General features: G+C 39.4%; 3 protein-coding genes across 8 annotated transcripts in view; 2 read left to right on the forward strand and 1 right to left on the reverse strand.

Annotated features, from left to right (window-relative positions):
- Nucleotides 1-4,122, forward strand: part of LOC110059359 (dmX-like protein 2) — a 34,576-nt gene extending 30,454 nt beyond the window's left edge. For all 6 annotated transcript variants that reach the window (XM_089295523.1, XM_089295525.1, XM_089295526.1 and 3 more), the window contains 4 exons: nucleotides 350-402; nucleotides 1,494-1,583; nucleotides 2,101-2,228; nucleotides 3,038-4,122. In XM_089295523.1, coding sequence (XP_089151649.1) covers nucleotides 350-402; nucleotides 1,494-1,583; nucleotides 2,101-2,228; nucleotides 3,038-3,241 — 475 coding nt within the window. In that variant the 3' untranslated portion in view covers nucleotides 3,242-4,122. The remainder of the gene's footprint in view (nucleotides 1-349; nucleotides 403-1,493; nucleotides 1,584-2,100; nucleotides 2,229-3,037) is intronic.
- A 940-nt stretch (nucleotides 4,123-5,062) lies between these two features.
- On the reverse strand, nucleotides 5,063-10,355 carry LOC110058931 (peroxisomal membrane protein 11A-like). Its single transcript, XM_020765602.2, has 3 exons — nucleotides 10,184-10,355; nucleotides 8,853-8,968; nucleotides 5,063-6,805 (listed from the first exon to the last, which is right to left on the reverse strand). Exons 1-3 carry the CDS (start codon nucleotides 10,246-10,248, stop codon nucleotides 6,288-6,290), a joined length of 699 nt encoding a protein of 232 aa, XP_020621261.1. The 5' UTR covers nucleotides 10,249-10,355; the 3' UTR covers nucleotides 5,063-6,287.
- A 45-nt stretch (nucleotides 10,356-10,400) lies between these two features.
- Nucleotides 10,401-22,295, forward strand: part of LOC110058940 (WD repeat-containing protein 93-like) — a 39,213-nt gene continuing 27,318 nt past the window's right edge. Inside the window, exons 1-14 of the mRNA XM_089295529.1 lie at nucleotides 10,401-10,971; nucleotides 12,398-12,462; nucleotides 12,564-12,642; nucleotides 13,138-13,268; nucleotides 13,629-13,703; nucleotides 14,057-14,358; nucleotides 14,562-14,626; nucleotides 15,819-15,896; nucleotides 16,486-16,617; nucleotides 16,909-17,128; nucleotides 18,783-18,843; nucleotides 19,608-19,799; nucleotides 20,506-20,645; nucleotides 21,976-22,102. Of these exons, the coding sequence (XP_089151655.1) occupies nucleotides 10,527-10,971; nucleotides 12,398-12,462; nucleotides 12,564-12,642; nucleotides 13,138-13,268; nucleotides 13,629-13,703; nucleotides 14,057-14,358; nucleotides 14,562-14,626; nucleotides 15,819-15,896; nucleotides 16,486-16,617; nucleotides 16,909-17,128; nucleotides 18,783-18,843; nucleotides 19,608-19,799; nucleotides 20,506-20,645; nucleotides 21,976-22,102 (2,112 nt within the window). The 5' untranslated portion in view covers nucleotides 10,401-10,526. The remainder of the gene's footprint in view (nucleotides 10,972-12,397; nucleotides 12,463-12,563; nucleotides 12,643-13,137; nucleotides 13,269-13,628; nucleotides 13,704-14,056; nucleotides 14,359-14,561; nucleotides 14,627-15,818; nucleotides 15,897-16,485; nucleotides 16,618-16,908; nucleotides 17,129-18,782; nucleotides 18,844-19,607; nucleotides 19,800-20,505; nucleotides 20,646-21,975; nucleotides 22,103-22,295) is intronic.

Genomic DNA, 22,295 nt, shown 5'->3' on the forward strand with positions numbered 1-22,295 from the left:
ATAGCCAGTTTTTGTGTGATCGTCAAATGATAACTTAAAAAACTTTGTTTGAGCTGGAAAATCTTTGGATCTCATTTACTCTGAGCGTAGCTACACTAGATCTGTACATGATGGCCTTGGCAGCATTCCTATTCAGTTAATAACCATTTTATCTTCTGTTATCAGTTTCTTGTCAGTTTCCACAGTTGAGCGAGGTTATCGTTTCAGCTAACACAGTTCTCTATGAAATTGAAACTCATAATGTTAGGGGCTGCTTCTTAATATCCACTAGGGTCATTTTGTGATTAACTGATTGAGATCTTTACCTAAATGATTTGATTATTTTCTGCTTTTTACTTTTCTTCTTTAGCAATGTATGTCTTTGGGACACCTTAGTTCCTCAACACAGTTCACTCGTACACGGTAAGGTATTTTTCAGTTACGAGCACTGATTTTCATTCTCAGATTAATAAGTTTAACAACAACAACCATTTATTTGTACTCACAATTTATAAAATAATTACAATAAACATTAAATTAGTATAGAGTACTGCCTGCCCAAAATAACCATAAGGGCTAAAAAGAATGGGCAGACATTAAGTTACATAGATTATTTATACAGTTATCGGTCGGTAACACACTTACACACACACTCACAAATATAAAGATACAAACAGAATGGAAACTTACAGCGGAACAGAATATATCCTTATGAATTAATTAAAATAATTGTAATATTTAATATGAATCAATAAAGTGTTTTTTTAATTTCTTCTTTAATTGAAAATCAAGTAATTTTTTGTCAGACTCATCAAGAGAATTCCAGATTTTAGGTCCCTGATATCTAATGTTGAAGATCCCGAAATTAGTTCTGGTTTTGGGCAATGAATAGGATTGTTTGGAAGCAAGTCTCGTATTATAGGCATGAATTTCATTAACTGTAGTAAAATAATGATTAAAAGCAGATGGCAATTTTTTATGATGGAATTTATGCATAAGTGCTTTGAGCTTGCACTAGTTTAACGGAAATCGTGTATTCTTTCCTGAGAATTCTCCATTCCTAACATATCAAACTTGGGGTTTGAATTTTGGTGGACAATGGCGCGGCGTCACTTTCCTTTTCTGACTATTTCAATTGCCTGTAGCCTTGAGGCTCTTTTGTTATTATTACAAAGGTTTGAAAGAACCGACGTTTAGCTAATTTCCGAGCGCGAGATTCAAAACCGTCGTTGATGACTTCAGACTAGCTTATGACATAATCAACCCTTCTGAGGGTGGGCAAAGGGAATAGTAGGCTGGATCAACGACAGATTTACCGGGGAACGGACGGGGAGATTTTGTTACACGGAGTTATGAGTTCAGTCAGATAGAAGACCAATTTGTGTTCTTCCAAACTTTTTGAGGGAAACAGCTGTTTCTTTAGAAATATTGAAGGATTTCAAACGAAGTATGAAGGATTTCAGGATCCTGCTTTTTGTAGTAACAAGGAATTGTTTTTGTTTCTTTTTCTTCAGCATTTATTTGTCATGAGAATGGAGCACCTTGTCTTGCCTATGTTCCTGGCCAACAGCTTCTCATTTCAGGAGGGCGGAAAGGAAATATTTGTATCCTTGAATACTATACTTAATAGTCGCATTCGGTATTTTTTCATCCCGTGGGTGGGGTGGGTGAAGTAAGACCTATAATACGGATGGATAGGGTGGGTAAAGTGAGTTTCAACCTCGTAGACAAGGGCGTAGTTAGGTGTATTTCAACAGCAACAAGAATTTTTATAAGCAATAAAATCTTCGTTAAAAATCCAACTCTCAAACAGCTACAGTTTCAGGTCGGAAGTGGCGTGGGGGGAGACTGAATAGAGCCTAAGATACAACAAACGTTTATCAGTATGGAGAAAGATACTAAGACCAAAACAAACAAAATCACGAAAAGTACTTTAGAAATGGAAAGACTGGCAAAATGTTCCTAATCCTCTCAGCTCAGAGTAGCGGATTACTTTCTCGGAAGGTATTTTTTGTCTCTATATACTAAATTTCCTTTGTCTTTGCATTTGCCGCGAAGATGCAATAAACACTGGATCTAATGTTACCAACAGGCTCGTTCTACGTCCTTAACTGATGTAAGGTATATTTGATCTCCGGCAACGCCAACTGCGACACACATTTTTGGCCCATGATGCTCCAGTAAAGAGCATTGTTGTAGACGAAAACGAGGAATTCTTCATTTCTGGCTCTGAAGATGGCGATATTAAGGTACGTACAAACTTGGTTATTCGCTGCAAACTTATTAAGCTCCAGAATTAAAACTGAGAATGCTTAGCACACCAGCGGAGAAAATCTTGCAGAAAGCAATCTTTTAATACTCTTGAAGTAAGTCTTTCCAAAGCTCTTAAGTTGTGAGACGTTTTGAAATAGAAACATACGTATGCATTTGTGTTGGATGAGCAAACGAAGTGGCGAGTTTAATCGCAAATACATATATACGCGCTGGTTGACAATTACGAGGGCTTTTCAATTCTGCAAGCTCGTTTAGGCAAGGATAAAAACACAGATTGCCGGTGCTTGGATTGAAAAAACCGCTAACTTGCGATCAGCATGCGATCTTGCATACAAGTTTGATGTTGTTCGCATCAAACACTACTCACCGCAAATTAACTTGTGAAAATTATGGCCGAACGAGTTCGCAAAACGAAGAAGTTTCTAGCTTCTAGCTTCGTTTGGCCAGGGTTATAGACTCTCGCAAAGTTTTAAACAATGTATCTTACTTGGGATGTAACTCAGCAAAAACTACGGTAAATGTAAAGCACTTTGAACTGAATTCTGGAATTCGTCATTGTAGGTTCAATCTGTTCTCGTCTAACCTCGTGACTCAGACGGTGGCACAAGTGAAGATAAATCAAGAGATATTTCGCCTTGCTTCGTGCGGTTTTCGTTTCCTTTAGTAACAAACTTCACCTCCCAAATACAGTTTAGAAGTGCTACTTTAAAACCCGTTGGTTTTTCCATTTTTTTTTCTTGGTTTTATTGGTGGAAAATGGTATTTGTTTTTGTTTCAATTTTAGGTCTGGGGCTTATCTGTTCACGAAGAATTAGAGTGTTATCCAAAAGAACACGGTAAAGGAGCTTACCTCCTCAAGTATGGCACACAGGGCGTGGCACTTATGAACCTGCACAATGGTCAGTTGTTCTCTTGTGGAGGCGATGGCACTGTCAAGTGGAGACAACTGTCTGTGAGAGAAACTATTGTCAACACCAAGCTGCCCTGAGTCTGGTTTCATGAGCTAACCGCGATCCAACGGTTTTACTGAGTTAAATGGGAAGTACCGCGTTAGAGCAGGAATCTTCAAATTGCAGTAACGTGGAAGCATAGTGGCTTTGACGGCATTGAAATTGTTGGTAGGCGATACGAAGACTGAAGGCGGAGCTAGTGTGCCTGTTTTTCCTTCGACTGCCGGGGCGGCGTCCACCTTTTCGAAATCCTCAGTCGTCTCAAAACAAAGCAGTGACGTTCAATTTCCAAAAATCCAACAAAGACATTGCGATCTAAACCAAACTACAGGATTCAAAGGAACTGAAATATATTTACACAGAATCACAAACAATACTTTCCGAATAGGGACGGCAAAAACTCCTTAGCTAATTAGTGTTATATCAAATTAAGAAATAAATAACGTGGAAACAACTTCCACCTTTGCTTTTATATTGTAACAAAGTTGAGTTGTTTTTGTATTTTCGTTGTGTGAGGAGAACTTGGTATAGCATTTGGTACATAGTCGAAGACAAAAAATAGATCTTGTGTAGATATTAGAATATTATAAATCCACGTTAGCTATTTATAATGTTTTATAACAAAATCTCCTTGCGGTTTATTTGAAAAGATAGCAGATCACATAAAATTGTTTGTCTTGAACCTAGTTATTAATACGGGATTTGAAATTCGCCGAAGTTTTTCCAGTGCTCCAGATTAGAGGGTTGCAGGTCTGACGTTAAGAAATTAACCGTGGTCGATAACTGTTTAAAAATCAGCCACTGTTCGCTGATCTTGTTAACTGACAGATCGCTACAAATACATACTGATACCATATAATTAAAGGAAAATGTGAAACAAGGTCATTTTCTTTGCCATAAATGTTCATTACTCCGCTTACCACATGTGTTGTTATATAGTCTTTGAACAGTTCTTTTTTGTTGCCTTTGAGTTTAGTTTTAAGTGACCAGCTACCATTTCCCTCTCTAGCTTTTGTCCAATTACTCTTCGTTTGGCGATGTCAAACTGTAACGGATGTAAAAGAAGTGGCGACGAAAGCTTCAAAACCACATGTACAGAGTGTTTCGAATACGTTTCGCACGCAAGGTTTCAATACGATAACTAACAACTTTTGAGAGTGCTGAATGCCTTAGAAAACTAGGGCTGAAGTGACCCTACTCTCTTGCACGTTTCTTTCCCCGTGAGTAACGCGTCGTGTAACACTACAAATTTCCATTTACATGTAGTGTCTGATTGGTCAAACACGAGTAGAAACTGCAGTGTAATCAGATACTCTTCCTAGATATCGCACCACATCGTTAGAATGAAGTTGTTTAGAATCGCAGATGGAAATGCTCGTCACAGGGAAGGCTTAAAAGAAGACTTCTGTTTCCACAGCAAGTTTTCACTTGCCTGTAATCAGTTTTGTTTTGACAAGAGTTTTAATTACCGTTGTTGGTGATGTTTGAGCAGTACATTCTCTTCAGATACGAGCCATTGCAAACGATTCGTAGCTCGATAACAGTGACAATGAAGAACCTAAAGGGCAACTGATGAAAAAGCTGAAAGCTACTAAAATAAAAGTTGCATCAATGGGAAGAGTCAGAGAATGTTCACAAGTCTGAACTACACGACTGATGAAAAGCATGATCACGGAACAAACTTCATATTCGCTTACTATCACTACGAGGTATGGGTAGGGCCAGCAGGGAATTTCTTGCATTTGTTGGCTATGTGCTTGGAAAACGTATTGCGACCACAACACGCATGTGAATTGATGAGTACACGTCAACAACACCTTTAGAGTAGAAAGGTTATATATAGGCATGCTTACTGTACGTTTGATTATTAAATAATACTTGTAATCTTTATTGTTCTCAAAACTAAAGAGATCCTTAAAAGTTGACCACTAACCTTCTGCCTGCTAAGATTTTTATGGTTTTAAGCTATGAAGATAACATGTCAAAAGCAAATTGTTTTTTTATAGTTACTGTAATGTTGCCCCAAAAGAGTTCCAGCTCTGGCTAACTCTATTACATGCATGATTTCCTATACTCGAGCCACATCCTATTACTTTGCCATGGTTTGTTATCTTGTATGATTCCTTTGGATGATCTATGTCCGCACCTTGTGAATGCCCACTTAAACAGTGTTTCTCACGCACCACTAGTAGCCACGTCAAGCTGACTGTCGCTGTCTGACCTTTATTTCAAAATCAAAGCTAATACAAGTAGCATAATGCTGAAGACTGGCTTGTACATTATACTGGCATTATAAAAAAAGTTGGGTGGGCGGGTGGGAAAGTCGGCAATGGCAAACACAACAGAAACAACTGCCCATCCCACAGGTCACATGACCTATACCCAGGCCCCAGCAGTGTGTGAGAAAAACATTGTTCACTTATTTCGTTTCACTCAGCCATTGAAAGATTATTCTTAATAAGTTAATGAATATATCATGTGTTGAACTGTTGTACTGAAAAGGGTGTACATGTATGTAGGAGCAACACTTGCCGATATAACTTTAAGACACAAGCACCTGACTATGACCTAATAACATTGAATTATGTGTTATATCTCAAGTCCAACTCTATGAAAAAGTGTGTGAATCTGCTTGCATGAAATATATTGTTCCAGAAAATATCCATATCCAATCTAGTGGATTCTTTTCTGTTTTCCCCACACCTTTCCCATTCCAGTCCATATTTTCCTTTAAAACCCTCCACTTAGGTAAATACTGTATTTTTAGTAACCTTTCCCTAGGTGGGTATGGATATTTCCCAGATGGCACAATACTGACCAGCCCATCCCCCCACAGATGACAATGCTGAACAGTGTCCTAAAATCTAAACCTTGATTCAATTAGGTTTTAGTGCTAAATAAATCAAATGTTCAGATTAATTAGAAACCATTACATTTTGCACAATATTTTACTACTGACTCTTTCAGTTCATACATGTACTCACAGAAGAGGGACCTTGAGAATGAAAGGAAAAAGTTTTTTTTGATAGCAAAAATAGATGTTACTAGTCTTAAGTTAATACATTGTTTTGCTTTCTTTAGATTCTAAGAAGGTTTCAGCTTCATGTTAGGAATCCAAACAGGGGTAGCACCGGCGATTGACGAAATCAATCCAAGCAAACCAGCTACACCAGCATTCAGCTCAATCACACCCATGACATTGAAAGGCAAAAGGAAATCTGCTGAATTCTTGACTGTGTCTAGCAAAACTTGAGGACGGGACATCAGTCGGGAAGCCACAGTACTTCCTGGTGCAAAGCTCTCTTCTCCACCATCTTGCTTCTTTTTTGGAACAAAAATTAGATTCAAGATGTCGTACAGGTTTCTAAGAAGGCCAAAGACGAGAGCAATGACCCAGAATTTTGCCTGAAACTTTGACCACTCTTTTGGGGTAGACTTATAGAGTCCCAGTCTTGCGGCCCATGTGATGTGATCAATGATATAATAGATTGTATAAGTTAGGCGGCGGCATGTGATGAGGACTCTTAAGACGTTGTCGTGATGGATGTCTTGTGCTCGTACAGCTCCCAATATCATGTCTAAACTCTTTCCCAACCTAAAGACTGAATAATATAAGAAGCACATTGGTTTAAGTAATATATAGATTTAGGCCAGCCTAAAAGCGTAGCTCCTGGACCGCGTTGTTCAGAGCCAAATAACCCAGGAGAAGGTAGAATTTTGACTTCAGTTTTGTAGCTTTGCGGCGCGGTTTTCTGTATATTATTTGGCCTTCTGTTTTGAGTTTTAATAATCACTATATACACAAACCAAAGCAGCCAAAAAACATTTGTATAGAAAAAAAAGTTATAATTCGGTTAACTTTTAATCCTTGGTTAGCGTTAACTGACTTCCGAACAGTCCTGCCCTGTTTTCAACAAGTTAACCTCAGATGAGCCCGCGATCCAATCGAAAACCAGCACTTGGTCAGCGGTCAACTTTAAAAAAACACGCGACCTCGATAAGCTGTAAACTTGAGCCCGCGATATGGTCACGTGATACTGGTCAGCGGATACCTTTGTTTGACAGGTGTCAATTGATCATAACATGGATGTCCAATATCAAAGAAGAACACGGTAAACCAAGACTGCATGTCTCTGTCAACCTATTATTTGGAGTATGGCGGCCATGTTGCGCGACTCCGTCGTCGTCGTCGTCGTCGTCGTCGCCGTCGCCGTCGTGTGTACGCGCCCACGAGCAATACCGCTAGCCATGATGACCATGAGAAAATCAACTCATGGGTTTCCTTTTCTCTCCTATATGAGTATGGGGCTCCGCTTGGCGGCCCTTTGGGCCGCCGGAGCTCCGCTAATATACATCAAACTATCTACATATATGTACAGTTAATGTTTGTCCGTAGAGGACATGGTGACCTTTCATGAACAGAGTGCACTTAAAACTTTGAAGAGGACTACAGTAAGTAGGTTGTGGAGGCAGTGCCAGAGCCTCGTGGTTAGTGTGCTCAGCTCCAGATGGGGTGGTCTGGGTTCAAGCCCTGGCTGGAGACATTGTGTTGTTTTCTCAGGAAAGACACTTTACTCTCACAGTGCCTCACTCCACCCAGGTGTATAAATGGGTACTGGAGAATTTAATACTGGGGGTAACAGAACTTGACGTTCTGACCGCTGGGGTCGCCAATGTGACCGCGTTTTTTTCACCGGTGACTAACTTTTCATGCTCTTTGCTGAAATACTTTTGCTGGTGACTAACTCTGAAAACTTAGGGGCCAGCTGGCCCCAAGGTTTTTTCCTGAAAATCGAGCCCTGGGTAACCCTGCGATGGACTAGCATCCCATCCAGGGGGGAGTAGAAATACTCCTAGTCACCTCAGGCTACAGAATCTGGAGATAAGCTCCAGCCTGACGGGCCACTTGGCTCATATGCAGACTTAACCTTGCTGTAAGTAGGTAACTACAGTGTATGACTCTGGATCAAAGGTCTGGGTTAGTGGCTACATTTGGCCTTAGTGTTGTTTTCCTGGGTAATATAATTTACTTTAAATGATGTACTGCTTCTCTTCTCCAAGGACAATGATTTAATGCCAGTGAAATGTTTCCCAGGACAGCCTTGCCCCACTTTTTAAAACATGCATAAGGTATTCAGAATAAATCTCTAACACATATCAGATGGCTGGTGAAAAACATTTGATTCAATGAATAGTATTAACCATCTTTTGAACCACACATCCATAACAAACAAATATTCTGTAAGGACAACCTGTGATAAACTAATATCATTGTGAATGTTGCTCCGCACAAATTATTCCATACCCCATCCCTACCTCCCTCCCCACCCCATCACCACCTCCCTCCCCACCCTATCCCCACCTCCCTCCCCACCCCATCCCCAAAATTGATTTTTAGTTTGAACTTTAGACCCCTCAAATATCACTTCAGCCAGTTCAAATATTTGTTCTACACAAATTATATCCATACACCCCTCCCCACCCCCTCCCCACAATGGATTTTTAGCTTGAACTTTGGACCCCTCAAATATCAGTTCAGCTTTATACATTGCGTTATTCTCTCCCCACTCAGAATTTCTAATGACCTTTCTTTAGGGTAGACATGGTTTGATGTGTTTCTTATAACTTCATGACAAGACAGAATCTTACGTTTTCTTGAAGTGCTTGTTTGTTTATCAAGTGTCTTTGCTCTGTTTACCCAATCGGCACTTGCACCACCTTGCTGAAGAAGATAACTTGACAATCTGGAGGCATACTGAATGATCCTGTTGTAGTAAAATATAATTTGTTGGGAATCAATACTATTCTAGTATAAAACAATCCTTACTTTTATGGGAAAATTTTATACATTACTAAGTGAAATTTTTGTCTGTGACCAATACACATAGGAGAAAACCACATATACAACTATACTATTACCTATGTTATCCTTTGAACTGAAGTTGTGCCAACAAATTGTGGGTGGCTTTGACTGAAGATATTCTGAGACTATTTCAAAATGCCAACTCTCTTGGGTTATCTGGGAGACTGATTTTCCCAATCGCCTGTACCTATTTTGACACTTACTCTGGCCGATTTTGGGAAATTTTTTGTGCTTGATTTTTTTTTGTTTTTGCAATTGAATAAGTAGTGCTTTATTCTTTCTTACTGTTTTTGAGGGGAATGAAGCAACCTCAGTGGTCAATTTTATCAAAAATGACAATTAATGTTACTCAAGTTTGTCACCTTACTTTGACAAGCAAACATAGTAAAGATTAGAATGTTTACAAAATAAATCATTTAATTAAGTCAAACATTTTCCATCAGCACTCTACTTTCTAGTGAATGAAAACAAGCTTGGCACAATATTCCTATGATTTACACTAAAAAACCATTTTAAACTGTGAAATGCTACGTTTCAGTTTTTGCCAGCTTTTCTCACCCTTTGTGTTTCTATCAATCAGAACAAAATAAACAAAACACAAAATTGAACACTGCAAGATGCATATTTGAAGTGAAGTCATCAAACCATAGCGTGATATTGCATGGCTAAATATCAGACCCCCAAAGTGCTGAGTAATATCACGTTGTAGCGTGTTTATACCCAATGGGCCAACATCAAGCTTTGTCTCTACATATTGAAGGCCTGATTAACAACGGTATCGTACAATAAACACCGATCTCTGTGTGTTTCATGTTATATGAGTTAATCGACTTACTACTGTAAGTGTATAAAGTGTATGTTTAGTCGTACCACATGCTCCCTGAATTGTCTCAAGTGAAGACCTTGATGACAATTAATATTGAAATAAGATACCAGAAAAATGCAGTACAAAATTTGTATTTCACAAACATCTACTTATACAACTTTTAATTGAAAACAAGAAAAAATCATAGCTATACAGCGAGGTGATCTAAAATTAATCAAACTTAAGCTTATTGTAATTAGAAGCCACGTAAACAGAGTAGAGTCCTGTAGAGTTTGAATGAAATTCACTTACCTACAAAGTTTATCCCTTCCTAAAGTCTGTTGATTGTATTTCACTACTGCTGTTACTACGTCCATGTCTTATTGAAGGAATTCAGCAGTTAACTTAAGATAGCTGAGCAAGGACAGTGGCACACTACTTCTAAACTCCACGATCACGAGAAAGAACCTTTGACCTTCTACGAAAAAACCTGGCTCGAGGATGAATTATTTCGTGGGAGACTGGATCTAGTAAAGTTCTTGTTGTCAAGGAAAGCCAAAATGGCGGCAAAACAACGTTTCCGAAGACATTTCACATCGTGTAAACTACGACGTTAAAAGAATTAAAAACGTTTACACCCTTTGAAGTATTAAGAATGCGTGGCAAGAAACCAAAACGACCAGCAACACCACCCTCAGAGGATGAAAGAGAACATAATTTTGTCGCAGATCCAGATCAAATTTTCGACGAATTGCCTCAACCATTTCGACTTGTTGACAAGACTTTGAGACACATTTTTGATGATGCCTGGGAAATTATTGAAGGCATTGAAGAACGGAAAGCTTTGAAGCGCTCCAAGGCTGTATTACCGTTGTTTGATCTTGGAAAGCAGCTGTCTGAGTACAACAAAACTGCTTGTGTTTGTACGGTTGCTGATGGGAGCTACCTGTTTCTGTGTTACAGTAATGGACTTGCAGTGATAGACAGTTTGTTGGGTACGACCGTTGCTTCGTTTGAAGATCCAGGGAATAGCATAGTAAAAATCTCAGCTTGTTTTCTTCAGGAAGGGTTTTATCTTATTTCTACCCTGGATAATGAAGGTAAGCTTTAATGAACTTAATGCACCGAACGAGATTTGGTTCAAGGAACATGGAACACAAGTTATCCGGGGAAAATTACACCGAACCAAATCTAAGGGAGTCAACTTACATGCATGATTCAGGTGATTGTAGCGCTGGAAAAACTGAAGGTTGTGGACGTAAGGGTGCTTTTCATTTTGCCTGGCCGACAGGTCAGAGCTCAGTGGGACTAACCAAGAAATAAATGAAACAACATTTTTTTTTTATCAAGGAGGACCAACCGAGAGGAATGGCTGTTACCATTTTCATTTCCTTTCCTCAACCCCCCACGTACAGTAAGTGAAATCTTCTGAAGAGAAGTATAGGGGTGCCCTTGATTATGCCAAAAATTCCAGTAATTCCAGTCAAAACTCAAATGGAAAGGTTTGTTTTGGTTCAGTCCAACCAGAATATTTGGGACCATCCCTGGAGGAGGTCCACTCTGATTGGTCGGACTGGTCCGACCAAAATTTGCTGTTCCATTTTTACAAACCCTGCTTGACTCGTCAGTAGATTTCACTTATGTAGGGAATTTGGGGCAGGAATTAAAAAAATGGTAATAGCCATTCCTCTGGCTTGGCCTAGTATCATCGGAAAATGTACAGTAGTTCCATTTACTTCGTTTAGTCCCACTGGTCTCTGACCAGTTGTTCTGGCATAATTGAAAGCTCCCTAGGGTAACAAACTGGTTTGCCAAAATGGAGAGGCAAATTTCTGTCCAACCCTGCAAGATAATATTTTCCTGTATACATCCTGTTCAGTGAAGATGGCAAGATTTTGGCCTGAACAGTTTTTTGCATGTTTATGGACCTTGTTTACAAGTGATCCTGTCTCTTTCTAAAGATACAAAAAAGTTGTTCGCCAATATTTAGCAATCGTACATGTAACCATCTCTTGGTTGGACAATAACCCATACATGCATGTGTCAGCATTGAACTGCTCATTTCACTCGACTACTAGTCACTCAAAGACTTCTGTGAAGAAAATAATTTACATTTTAAAATAACTTTAGTAAACTTCCCCTTTCTTGCACCTTTGACTCACTATATGCTTTAGTCTTTTCTCAGTTCCTCTTGCGAACAAAGGAGCAGTGACATACATACAGATAAAGGAACACATAACTTCAGACTGCTTCATGTAGTAAACAGAGGTTTCTTCAAGTTTAAAGATAAATCTTTAAAAATTTGTAAAAAAATGCTAGAAAGAAGCATTGCATGTAGAGCAGCACCTGGCCACTCTCTATAAGATTTTCTGTAATCTTTTTTCCTTTTTTTTTTTTTTGTAAAATATGATACGATTACAATTCAATGCAGATTTCTCGATCTTCATGTACATGTGGGTTTGTACGATCTGTTTGTTGTCCTCTACAAGTACAGTATCTTACTGTGTTGTCTGTGCTATTTTGTAGGTTTTGCTAAGTTATTCTGTTTCACTGGGGATAAAGTTCTGGTTATAAGAACATTTAATGAACAGGTAGGTTGTGAGTTTCCTGATTAAATTTTTAAAATTACTTTGTTTAAAATTTTGATGCTTCACTTTATGTTGTTGTTGTTGTTGTTTTTTTTCAACTACAGGAAGGAATGAACAAGCAGACTGTTGCAAAACTTGTTGAAATAAGTCAGGATGGTGGATATGTTGGAGTTGGATGGGAAGGTAAATATGGCATTAATCTTAAAGAACACAGCAACATGAAGGACTAGGGAAACTTCTGTCACAGACAGCAACAATCATTCTCATTGTGACGAGCCTCTCAAATTAACTAATCACTGATTGAAGTAAACCATTTGACCTGAGGACCAAACAGCTATCACTTGTCTGCAAGACTCATTTGACCAAGTTACTTGTGATCAGGCATTTTTTGGTTTTTCCTTCCCCTGAACACCTGATTACAGGTTGATAACCAAGCAGCAGTGACAGAAAAGTAAAAGATCTCTGCTGAGCTACATGTACTAGCAACTTGTTGATAGACAATTTGTATATGTACACAGTAGGCTAAAATTAAATATTGTTGACTTTTCAAAAAGTGATGAATAAAGCATGGTTATAAGACAGACAGTGAGAAAGATGCAAGTGCTGTTGTCACAAGTGTGGAACAAAGAAAGACATCATGTTTATTCTGACTTACAATTTCATTCATTTGTAATGCAGTACCGATGAAGGAAAGTTGGTTGGAAATCTACAAAGTTCCTAAAGATACTTGGGTGAAGGAGGTAGAAACCGCAGTGGCCACTGTGGGAGCTCGTTCGAGGAAACCTACAATGGTTGAATCAACACCACCGGTGAGCTCATTTTTAAACAAATTCCTGTTCATGTTTTGCTAAAAGTGCACTTAACTTAAGTAAATAAAGATGGTGAATTTTAAGCTCGGTAATGAAATATGACAAGTGAACTGATCAACATGACATGAGCGTGGGACAAAGAAAAAAATCTGAGTCTCTGACAGGAATCGAACCCATGATCTCCCAAACACTGGGTGGGTGCTCTATCCATAGAGCGTCTGCCTTGTGGATAGAGCGCCCACCCGGAAGTCATGAGGTTGATTCCTGTCAGGGACTGAGGTTTTTTTCTTTGTCCCACGCTCGTGTCAGGTTGATCAGTTCACTTTGCGCTCAACCTATTTGTACTGTTGCAACTCTCAGGATCTAGACGATTGTCCAGCTGCACCAGACCAGCTTCTAAAATCCTCTGAAGAGCAAGATCCAGCTACTGGAACTGTAAGTTACACTCTGCAAATTATGTGGAAGTTTGTTAGTTACAAAAATCATACAAAAAGAAGCTTGGTGATCTAGTATGGAGCAGTAACAACTAAGCATAAGTTTTATGCTTGAGTGCTATGAAAATATTTTTCGGAGATCTACATGTATCTGAAAATGTAAGAATTTTGTTCAAAACTGCATCCTTTGTTGATGAACAGACTAGACTAGACCTGACTTAGCACCCACCTGGGAAACTACCTGAGCCTCAAGACAGACATGACAGTCCACACTAACCTGATAAGAACTTACTTGTACACTATAACCAGCCAAGCCTTTCAAACAGTGCTAATGTATTCTATGTTTTCTGTTAGTCTCCACCAGGTTCAAGACCAAGCTCTGCTCAGGCTGGTCAGAACCAGCCTGGCCTCTCAGCAGTCTCGTTCACTAAGCCTACAGCAGTACTACGTGTGCGACCCCCTGCTCCAGTTGGCCCATGTGCAGCCACTAACTGCTCTGCAGCTTTAAAAGCCACTGATTCCGAAGGAAATGTCATTGGCAGTGGTTCTAGTCATGTGTTAATGTCACAGTTTTTCGAAAGCTGTGATAAAACATTCCATCAGCTTCACAAGGATGAACTGCAGTATCTGAATAAAAATGACGAGGATCTGACAAGGTTACTAGCCACCTCAGTCCCGTGAATCCTCCTCACATGATATCATAAAATGTTATTACAGAAGGCATCATGGTGTAATGCTACATACGTTCCTGTTGCACTATAATTCTTCCATTATCCTCATTTTTTGAAGTTTCATGCAGTCTTACTGTATGAAAATTAGTTACTGTAAATTTAATATGAGCATTCTACTCCTATTACAGCTTTCCTAAAGTACATTTCTTAACACCTGGGAGGTTAGTTCCATCAGGATTAGAGTCTGCACCTGGTAAGTAGAATCAGACTGTCAGGCTGTACTGATCAGGGAGGCAGTAACTTTAACGGCAAGACCCCTAGCCCGCATAGCAAGCGTTCCCATACAAAGGGGCCGCATTCTGGCTACGTGTCAATTGGAGCGAGAGCATAAAAAATTGGACAAAGCAGGGGGTGGTGGTGCCCCACCACACCACCCCCTGCTTCGTCAAATTTTTGCTCTCGCTCCAATTTAAGCACAGCCTGGAATGTTGGAAAGCTCTTTTTACGGGAAGGCTTGCTACTCAGGCTACAAGAGACCTTGGCCTCTCAACTGGTTTTTTTTTCTCCTGGTGCATGAATGTTATTTCCGCTCTGAAGCCCCTTCCATCTCTGACTTGCCTTCAAGCTGGTAATTACTAACATAACAGTGAAATGAAGAGCTTTTACGAAAGGTTTCTATTGGCTGACAGTTGATGAAGTGCAAAGCCTAGAACAAACTATCAAAGTTAGTGTCTCGTTGTAGCATAACCCATCAACCAAGTCAGGAAAGGAATAGATTGGTTTTATTTAGATCCGTTTTTCCAGGAAAACCATCATCAACACTTGACAAGCTTCTGCTGCCGGGCATCAAGTCACTGTTAGACTACCAAGTGTAGCCAATCAGATTGTGTGTTTAAATTTTGATAAAAGTTGTAGGGTTGTAAAGGATAATTTATTTGGGGATCTTATAAGTCTTTGCAAAGATTCTGCAAAACTATTAGAAGATCTTACAGGATTGTTCAAGTCCTGTTACATATCCCTGAGGATCTTAGCAAGTTTTTCTTAAAAGATCTTAGCAGGGATGCATAAGAAAGATCTTCACGGGGACTCAAATGAAGGATCTTTACTGAATCCTGTACGATTCTATCTAAGATCTTTGAATAAGATCCTAGAGAATCTTGACTAGGATGGGAAAGAACTTTTATGTCTTGTGGTAGTACTGTGCTACCAGCCACCGACAAAATAACAAGGCATCTAGGACATGGCAGGGTTCTTATAGTAACCTAGTAAGCTCCCTTCTATTTAAGATCGTATAGTATCCTGATAGATCACTCCAGCTTCAGGATGCTATACGATCCTTAAAAGATTTTTGCTGTGAAATTAGGCCAGCTCAGGTTGTTCTAAGTAGCATTTTTTAGCTGTCTTTGCACTCTATGGGCATTTAAGACATTTGTTGTTTTGTTCAGGTAGGGTCAACTCCTTGTCAGTATGGTGGTCTGGAGGAACTCAGCTATTTATTTATTCACTTGTCAAGACTGCAAAAGGTATGGAATTGATCAAAACATTATTTTTAACGAAAATGTCAACTTTTTCTAATGCACCTCAGTGTCTGTTGGCCCTAGTTAAAGAAAGTATATAAATTATACATATAAAAGGAAAATGATGTAAATTCTAATTCACTACACATGAACTGACATTGTATGCTTTTATCTGATGTAAAATACTCTGCAGTAAAAATGACTTACTTGTACGTGTTGTTCTCCTTGCATTTTGAAAATTCTATGAAAATTCTATGACAATGATTTATAAAAGGGTAAATAATTTAAAACCTACTCACTGCAATTTGTATATAATGTTCTGTAATAAGAAATTCTGGATTTAATGATTATACTTACAGCTGTACAGATTATGCAGGCATGGGAAACGATAGAAAATTGACAATATTCTACTCAACCTGTGTCATAAAGTTTGGAGCACAGCAATACTGACAGTGTGTAATAGCACAAATTTTCACTAGAGGCGCTTACTGGTCGTGGTCACTAGACCTTGTTGATCGCAGCAACTGAACGAATTGCTTGAAAGTCGAAATGCAAAATTACAGTTCAGCATAGGTTTTCTTTGTGTCTTCTTCAGATCTGGAGCATAAGCCAGACATAGTGTGGCCTCACTTGGAGCAGATAATCATTAGCGCAGTTAGTGAGTGTGGCTCATTCATGGCCATGGGCCTCAAAACAGGAACAGTCGTTGTGTGGGACATCTATAGAGGTGAGTCATGAATTGACCAAGTACTTGTAATAGTCGTGTATTCGATGCAACAGTGCTTCATTTATGGATACGCATCAGAAAATACGCACTTCAATTTATTAATTAAGGTTACTATTTCAGGTAGGCCGCACTTGCCGAATCCCGGGGTAGATAGTTTTGGCTTACACAATGCTCCCAGCAGATTTCAGAGGTTATGAATTGCTAGTATTTGTAGTATCTGGCTCTGTGATAACTAAGGTGTTTCTGACGCAAACATCATAGATTTCTACTATGTTTTTCTTCTACGTGTAGGTACTCTTCTGAGGGTCTACCCTGTGACCGACAAAGGACAAATACTTGACCTTTGCTTCTTGTCCAGTGCTGTTGTTCTTGTCAACACAGACGATAATGGATCATTAACGTCAGTGTCATCATCTCTTACAAACTTGATCGTGAGTTGTGATGACGGAACATTTTGTCTTCTGCAATGTGGAGTTGCTGAGTCGCTTCCTGCAAAACCTCTTGTTGACAGGTAACTTCAAAGGGTTGATTTTGGTAGTTTCAATTTGATGTTGAATAGATCTTTCTGTTTGCGAGCGAAAGAAACAATTAAAGGAGGTTACTCCACTCACTCATATTTTAATATTAGCTAGTTCTTAATCTTAATTTATTTAAATTTACATACCTTCATAAGGCTCTAATTTATAATTTCGTTTTTTCTGTTTGTTTGTTTTTTCGTGGCGTACCTGTAAACTAGCTATTTAGCTAAGCGTACCGACCACATTCAATATATTGATTGATCGATTGAAAAAACTTAGAATACTTTTTTTGTCTTCACCTATAGCAAGTAAACATTCAGCTTTTTTACTCACTGGTTTCAGCCTCTGAAGTGCCCGCTATCCGATCCTGAAGAAATTTGTCTTGACAGAAGAGACTTCGGCGGCCGCCATTTTGAACTGTACTCGGTAGCCAGGCCATGTTTATTTGACATCATTCCGTCCGACTCGAAATTGGCGGAAAGGAGAAAAACCTGCAACTGATTTTGCATCCTTCACAAGGCCATCAAAATTTATTTTTCCAAGTGATTATCCACTTCACTACCTTCACTGCTATCATTTTGGGAGTTTGGAACATGTTTAGATAAAAATTTTACGTCTCAAGAGCAGCCATAACCCAGAATGATAGTTAAAAGGCTCTTAGGAAGGCATTTGGACAAAATCTCTTGGACGGAAAGACATCACGAAAACGCGGCCTGGCTGCTGAGTACTGTTCAAAATGGCGGCAACGATGTCGAATTTTGGACTTCTTTGGAGGCGAATTTCATAAGGAAAACCTGTACTTTAGAGTCTGAAACTTCGGTGAGTTGTTAAACTTAGTGCGAGGTTTTTATTAGCGCTGACAGAAAATATACGTTTTTTGGAGTGACCTACTTTAGCTAAAATTGTTTTTCTGTTTCTGGGATCTTGAGTAGGAAGTGAAGAAGAGCTTAAATGATCTGTAACAACAACGTTGGCTACCTGTATTTAACCATTAGCTTTTAACGCTACCAGTGAAGTGTGTTTTTGGCGAGTGTCTCATGAAGGATCAATACTTTTTGGACACCACCAGCGCAATAGATCTGTAAAATTATGCACCACATGTCCCGCGCTTTCCCATCATGCAATGGTTACCTGACTTATGTTCAGCAGTTTTCATGAAAATGAACGCTGCTTGACAGAGTGGAATAAAGCTCAAAAATTAATAGCCTGTAAATTATGTAATAACACTCGCTAGCTTTCATTGAATTGCTAGACATGTGCTGGCCAAAATTAGGTTTTGCGCACCGCGACATGAAGTGTCATAGAAGTACTAACCAGGGGCCCGTTTCTCGAAGGTCCCGAAAAGTTTTCGCATCCGGAAAGTCGTAGCAAAATCTCAAACCTTATGATTACAGAGCTGTTTTATTTACATATTCTTAATATGACCAGAAGTTCCCTTCATACAAGAAGTTTCAGGCGTATACACCTTTTTGGTTCTAGATATAGGTTAACTAAAAATGGCTTTGCGGGCCCGTATAGCTTCCGGGGCTTTCGAGAAATGGGCTTCAGGGTCGTATTAAGAAAGCAAACTTACCTCAAGAAATGAGATGTCACTATGTTAATTGTATAAAGTTAAAAATTACCTGTATTTAAACTCGTGTTTTTTAGATCAGCCCTTGACACTGAAGTCATCACTAAGGTTATTACAATGCGCCAAACACCACAAGTGGTAAGAAACAACCCTAAACACTACCTCTACTAGTTGTCATTGATAATACATGGTCATTTAGTGAGCACAAAGCAAAGTGTCTCAGAATACTAGTATCTAGCGTGAAGAAATGGCAATGTGGCCGATATTTTAGGAATTTTCCACAGCTTATTTTTGAGATTTTAATACGCCTCAGGTGCTTATTAATCTTTGGTTGTAAAGCGTGAAAATTGTGCCCAAGCTATACAGTCATGGAAGGCGAAAGGTTTTGAACGAGAAAGTCTGTGATACATGTAGTCGATCGATCTTATGAAAGCTACATCCAGGTCTCACTGAAGATCGAGCCCGCTGAAATTCTTTGATAGTAAATATGGACAAAAAACACACAGCAACAAAATGAGAAGAAAGTGACTTTTATATCTCACTGCTTGCGCATTTTGACACCTCTTACCAGTGCCTGGATAACCTTTTTGCATCTAGAGAGAGTTTGTGTATCAGTAGAATCCGTAAGTTAGCCATCGTGCCGAAGACTGCAGTGACCACTGAAATGTGCGCGTTGGTTTATCAATAACTAAAACCGTTTCGGAATCGATTGATTCATGTGGGAGGATCAAATAATATTTTCTCATCCGGTTATTCTGGGGAAAAGAGCAGTTGCAAGTGAATGTCCCAAGAGGAATGGGTTGCAAGCGATGGACTCCTAGCAACGTATCGGCTGATTCTCAGCCCAAGCAGTCCAAAGCAGACATTGTCCAAATTTATCCACTTGTTTCTCTTTTTTTCAGATTGTTGCCGTGACGAAGAGTAGAAGAATAACCCTGTATGATGTGAACAGTTGCACAGCAATTTGCCATGTTGGGCTGCCTGTGCCTTTCCTGCTCTCATCTCAGTCGCCATGCATCTACGCTGATGGAAAGATCTTAATGTTGATTGGGGCTCAGATTGATGAAGAAAATCCTGATGACCTGGACATCGGGGCAAGTGCACCATCACAAGTCTGGTCACATCTTGTAAAAGGATCAAAGAGAACCGTTGTTGAGACTTTACTACTTGATACACATCAAGCACCGGTTATTCGAAGGGTGAATAACGCTATCCATCGGATAAACCGCTATCCGGCGGATAGGTGTTTGGCAAATCAAACCACGCTATCCACCAGATAGTGATTTATCAGGTCCAGATAGTGTTGTGCATTCTCTGAACAACTGGGGCCTGATTCATAATGGCTTTGTACTTGAACACCGTTTCGAGATACCAAGTTAAACATATATATATATATTTGATGTTTAATTCCTAGGAATGTTTCCTTATTTCTTAGATACCCTGCAGAACAAGCGGATTAACGTGGCAGAGCGCAAAACGCGATACACGAGCGCGAGCGCGAGCGAAATAAAACAGAACAAAACATTTGAATATCTCTTACCCAATGAACACCAGAAGATTTAATGCTGGGAGTAACATCCAATTGCGGCCGGGGGATGGGTGGGGGAAAGAGAAATACTCTTAGTCTCATAGCTTTGGCATACTGTGCACTTGACCCTGTGTAGGCCAACCCCTTTGTTGCAAATATTATTTGCTCTAGAGTTAAATGAAATACTATATCTATACTTTTCACCGTAACGTTAGATCAGCGTTCGTTTTGTGTGTAGACTGTAGAGAATAGCATTGGTGTTTGTTTTTCAGACGGCCGTGCCATTTTCATATCCTCTGCAACACTTTCCAACACTTAAAAATTACTGGAAAGAAGAGGTAACCGCTGATTCTTCACCATACAAACAAACCAACACCATTGATGTCAAGCTGCATTCCCTCATACAAGACAGGTAAAGTAACTTGTTACTGTTAATTAAGAAAAACAATTTGGTGGGACGAGAAGTTCCCCGATGGTTAGTGCGCTGAACTCCGAATCGTGTGGCTACTTACCTTTTGACTTTTTGATCTGGAAATCGTTGGTTAATCGTTGGGTACCATTAATTAGAAATTGGACCTCGTGTCGTACAATTAATGGACTAATATTGTGCTCGTCAAATGGGCCTAGCACTGAGCGTTGGTACGATTTTAAAATTACTCGCCCGATTACTCTCTGAATTGTAGTCGGTCCAATTACTATCACTTATTAGTAGAATTCTACCAAAATAATTAGATTATTCGCTCTCTATTTCTACGAGGTGATGGTTTACTTGGCTTTCGGCCTCATCAACTATTACCTCATAGAAATCTGGAGCTCATAATCTAATTGTTAATTATTATCGCAACGTTTTGGATCAAATGAAATGTAAACATCATCGTGGCATTTTCTTACTCTGAAGGCGTCTTTCAGTTTGTACACTGACTGTTAGATCAGATTAAAACGAAAAAGAAAAAATGGTGAAAACTTCCTGGGGTTGAACTCGGTAACCTCTTGCCCTTGTGCAGTCTGCGGTTAGATTCGGGACTTCTTGCGGTTAGATTTTCAACGTGCCGCGTTTAGAAAAGTTCTTGCAGATTACTGATGTCAATGCCAATGCATTTCGTGAGCTAGCCGTTCATAGTGAAAGTAAAATGATAATACTTACGAGTGGACCGCTGCAGGATTTCAGAATTTTTTTCAGGTAAATTTTGCATACAGTCGGCAAGGAGACAGAGATGATCGACATCCACCAAAACTTAGGTTTTGTCAAGACGTTTTTGCGCTGAAGGTCGCGTGTGATTGGCAATCGCTATCACCCCAAAACAAAGCATTTTCACTTCTTGCGCCGACTTGAGTGTTCTTCCGGCGCATATTGGGCCGCATCTTGAGCTTGCATTATTTCCAAAGGAGTTACGGCATGGTTTGTGCATCTTGAAAAGTTTATCCTAAATTTTTCAAGTTCGTCTTGTGTAATCTGTGTTAATCTTCTCCCTCCTTAACCATCCTTGTTCCTTTATGGTTTATTATTATCTCTGGTGTTTTTCTATCTTAGTTAACTACTATTTTCAGGTTTCCTTCAGTTTAATGATAATTATGTACGTGACCAAAATAACTCAAAATAGCGTGACTAAGCTCCTTTAAGCTGTACTGTAGACTGCTTGGAAAGAACATTAAGGGAATTTCATCACAATGTCAAAGTTCATATTTCCTTGTAAATCGCTGTTTTTTAATTTCTATATTCTCCCTTTTTTTCTTTCATAAAGACTTCTCAGTCAAGAGAACAGACAGCTGAGACTTCAGCAGAGGTGGTCTCAATATCAAACTGAATTGAAGAATATTCAGAACAACAAGATGAGAAGAAACCACTCCACTTGGCTCACTGCTAAATTTGTGAGTAGCGCCTAATTTGTACCTTCAATTCAGGTCCCGCATGTTCACGCGACACCGGAGAAACTCATATATAAGTGGTATCAGGAGCCATAACCGGGGACGGAGACCGTAAGTCTCGGGATTCACGCGTACCTATGATATGGGACAATTTTTCTATTTTTAGAACAAATTGCGCCATCCTGGCGTCATATAT

Source organism: Orbicella faveolata, unplaced genomic scaffold (assembly GCF_042242905.1).
Source record: "Orbicella faveolata isolate gen_17 unplaced genomic scaffold, um_ofav_v1 contig_26, whole genome shotgun sequence".
Classification (NCBI taxonomy): Eukaryota; Metazoa; Cnidaria; class Anthozoa; order Scleractinia; family Merulinidae; genus Orbicella; species Orbicella faveolata.

Bases quoted from the DNA above. Each gene is read 5' to 3' on its own strand.
- LOC110058931 (XM_020765602.2), bottom strand. From the start codon at position 10,248: ATGGACGTAGTAACAGCAGTAGTGAAATACAATCAACAGACTTTAGGA. The intron at 8,969-10,183 runs GTAAGTGAATTT...TTACTACAACAG, and splicing joins GGAAGGGATAAACTTTGTAG to GATCATTCAGTATGCCTCCA. The intron at 6,806-8,852 runs GTAAGATTCTGT...TATATTATTCAG, and splicing joins AACAAGCACTTCAAGAAAAC to TCTTTAGGTTGGGAAAGAGT.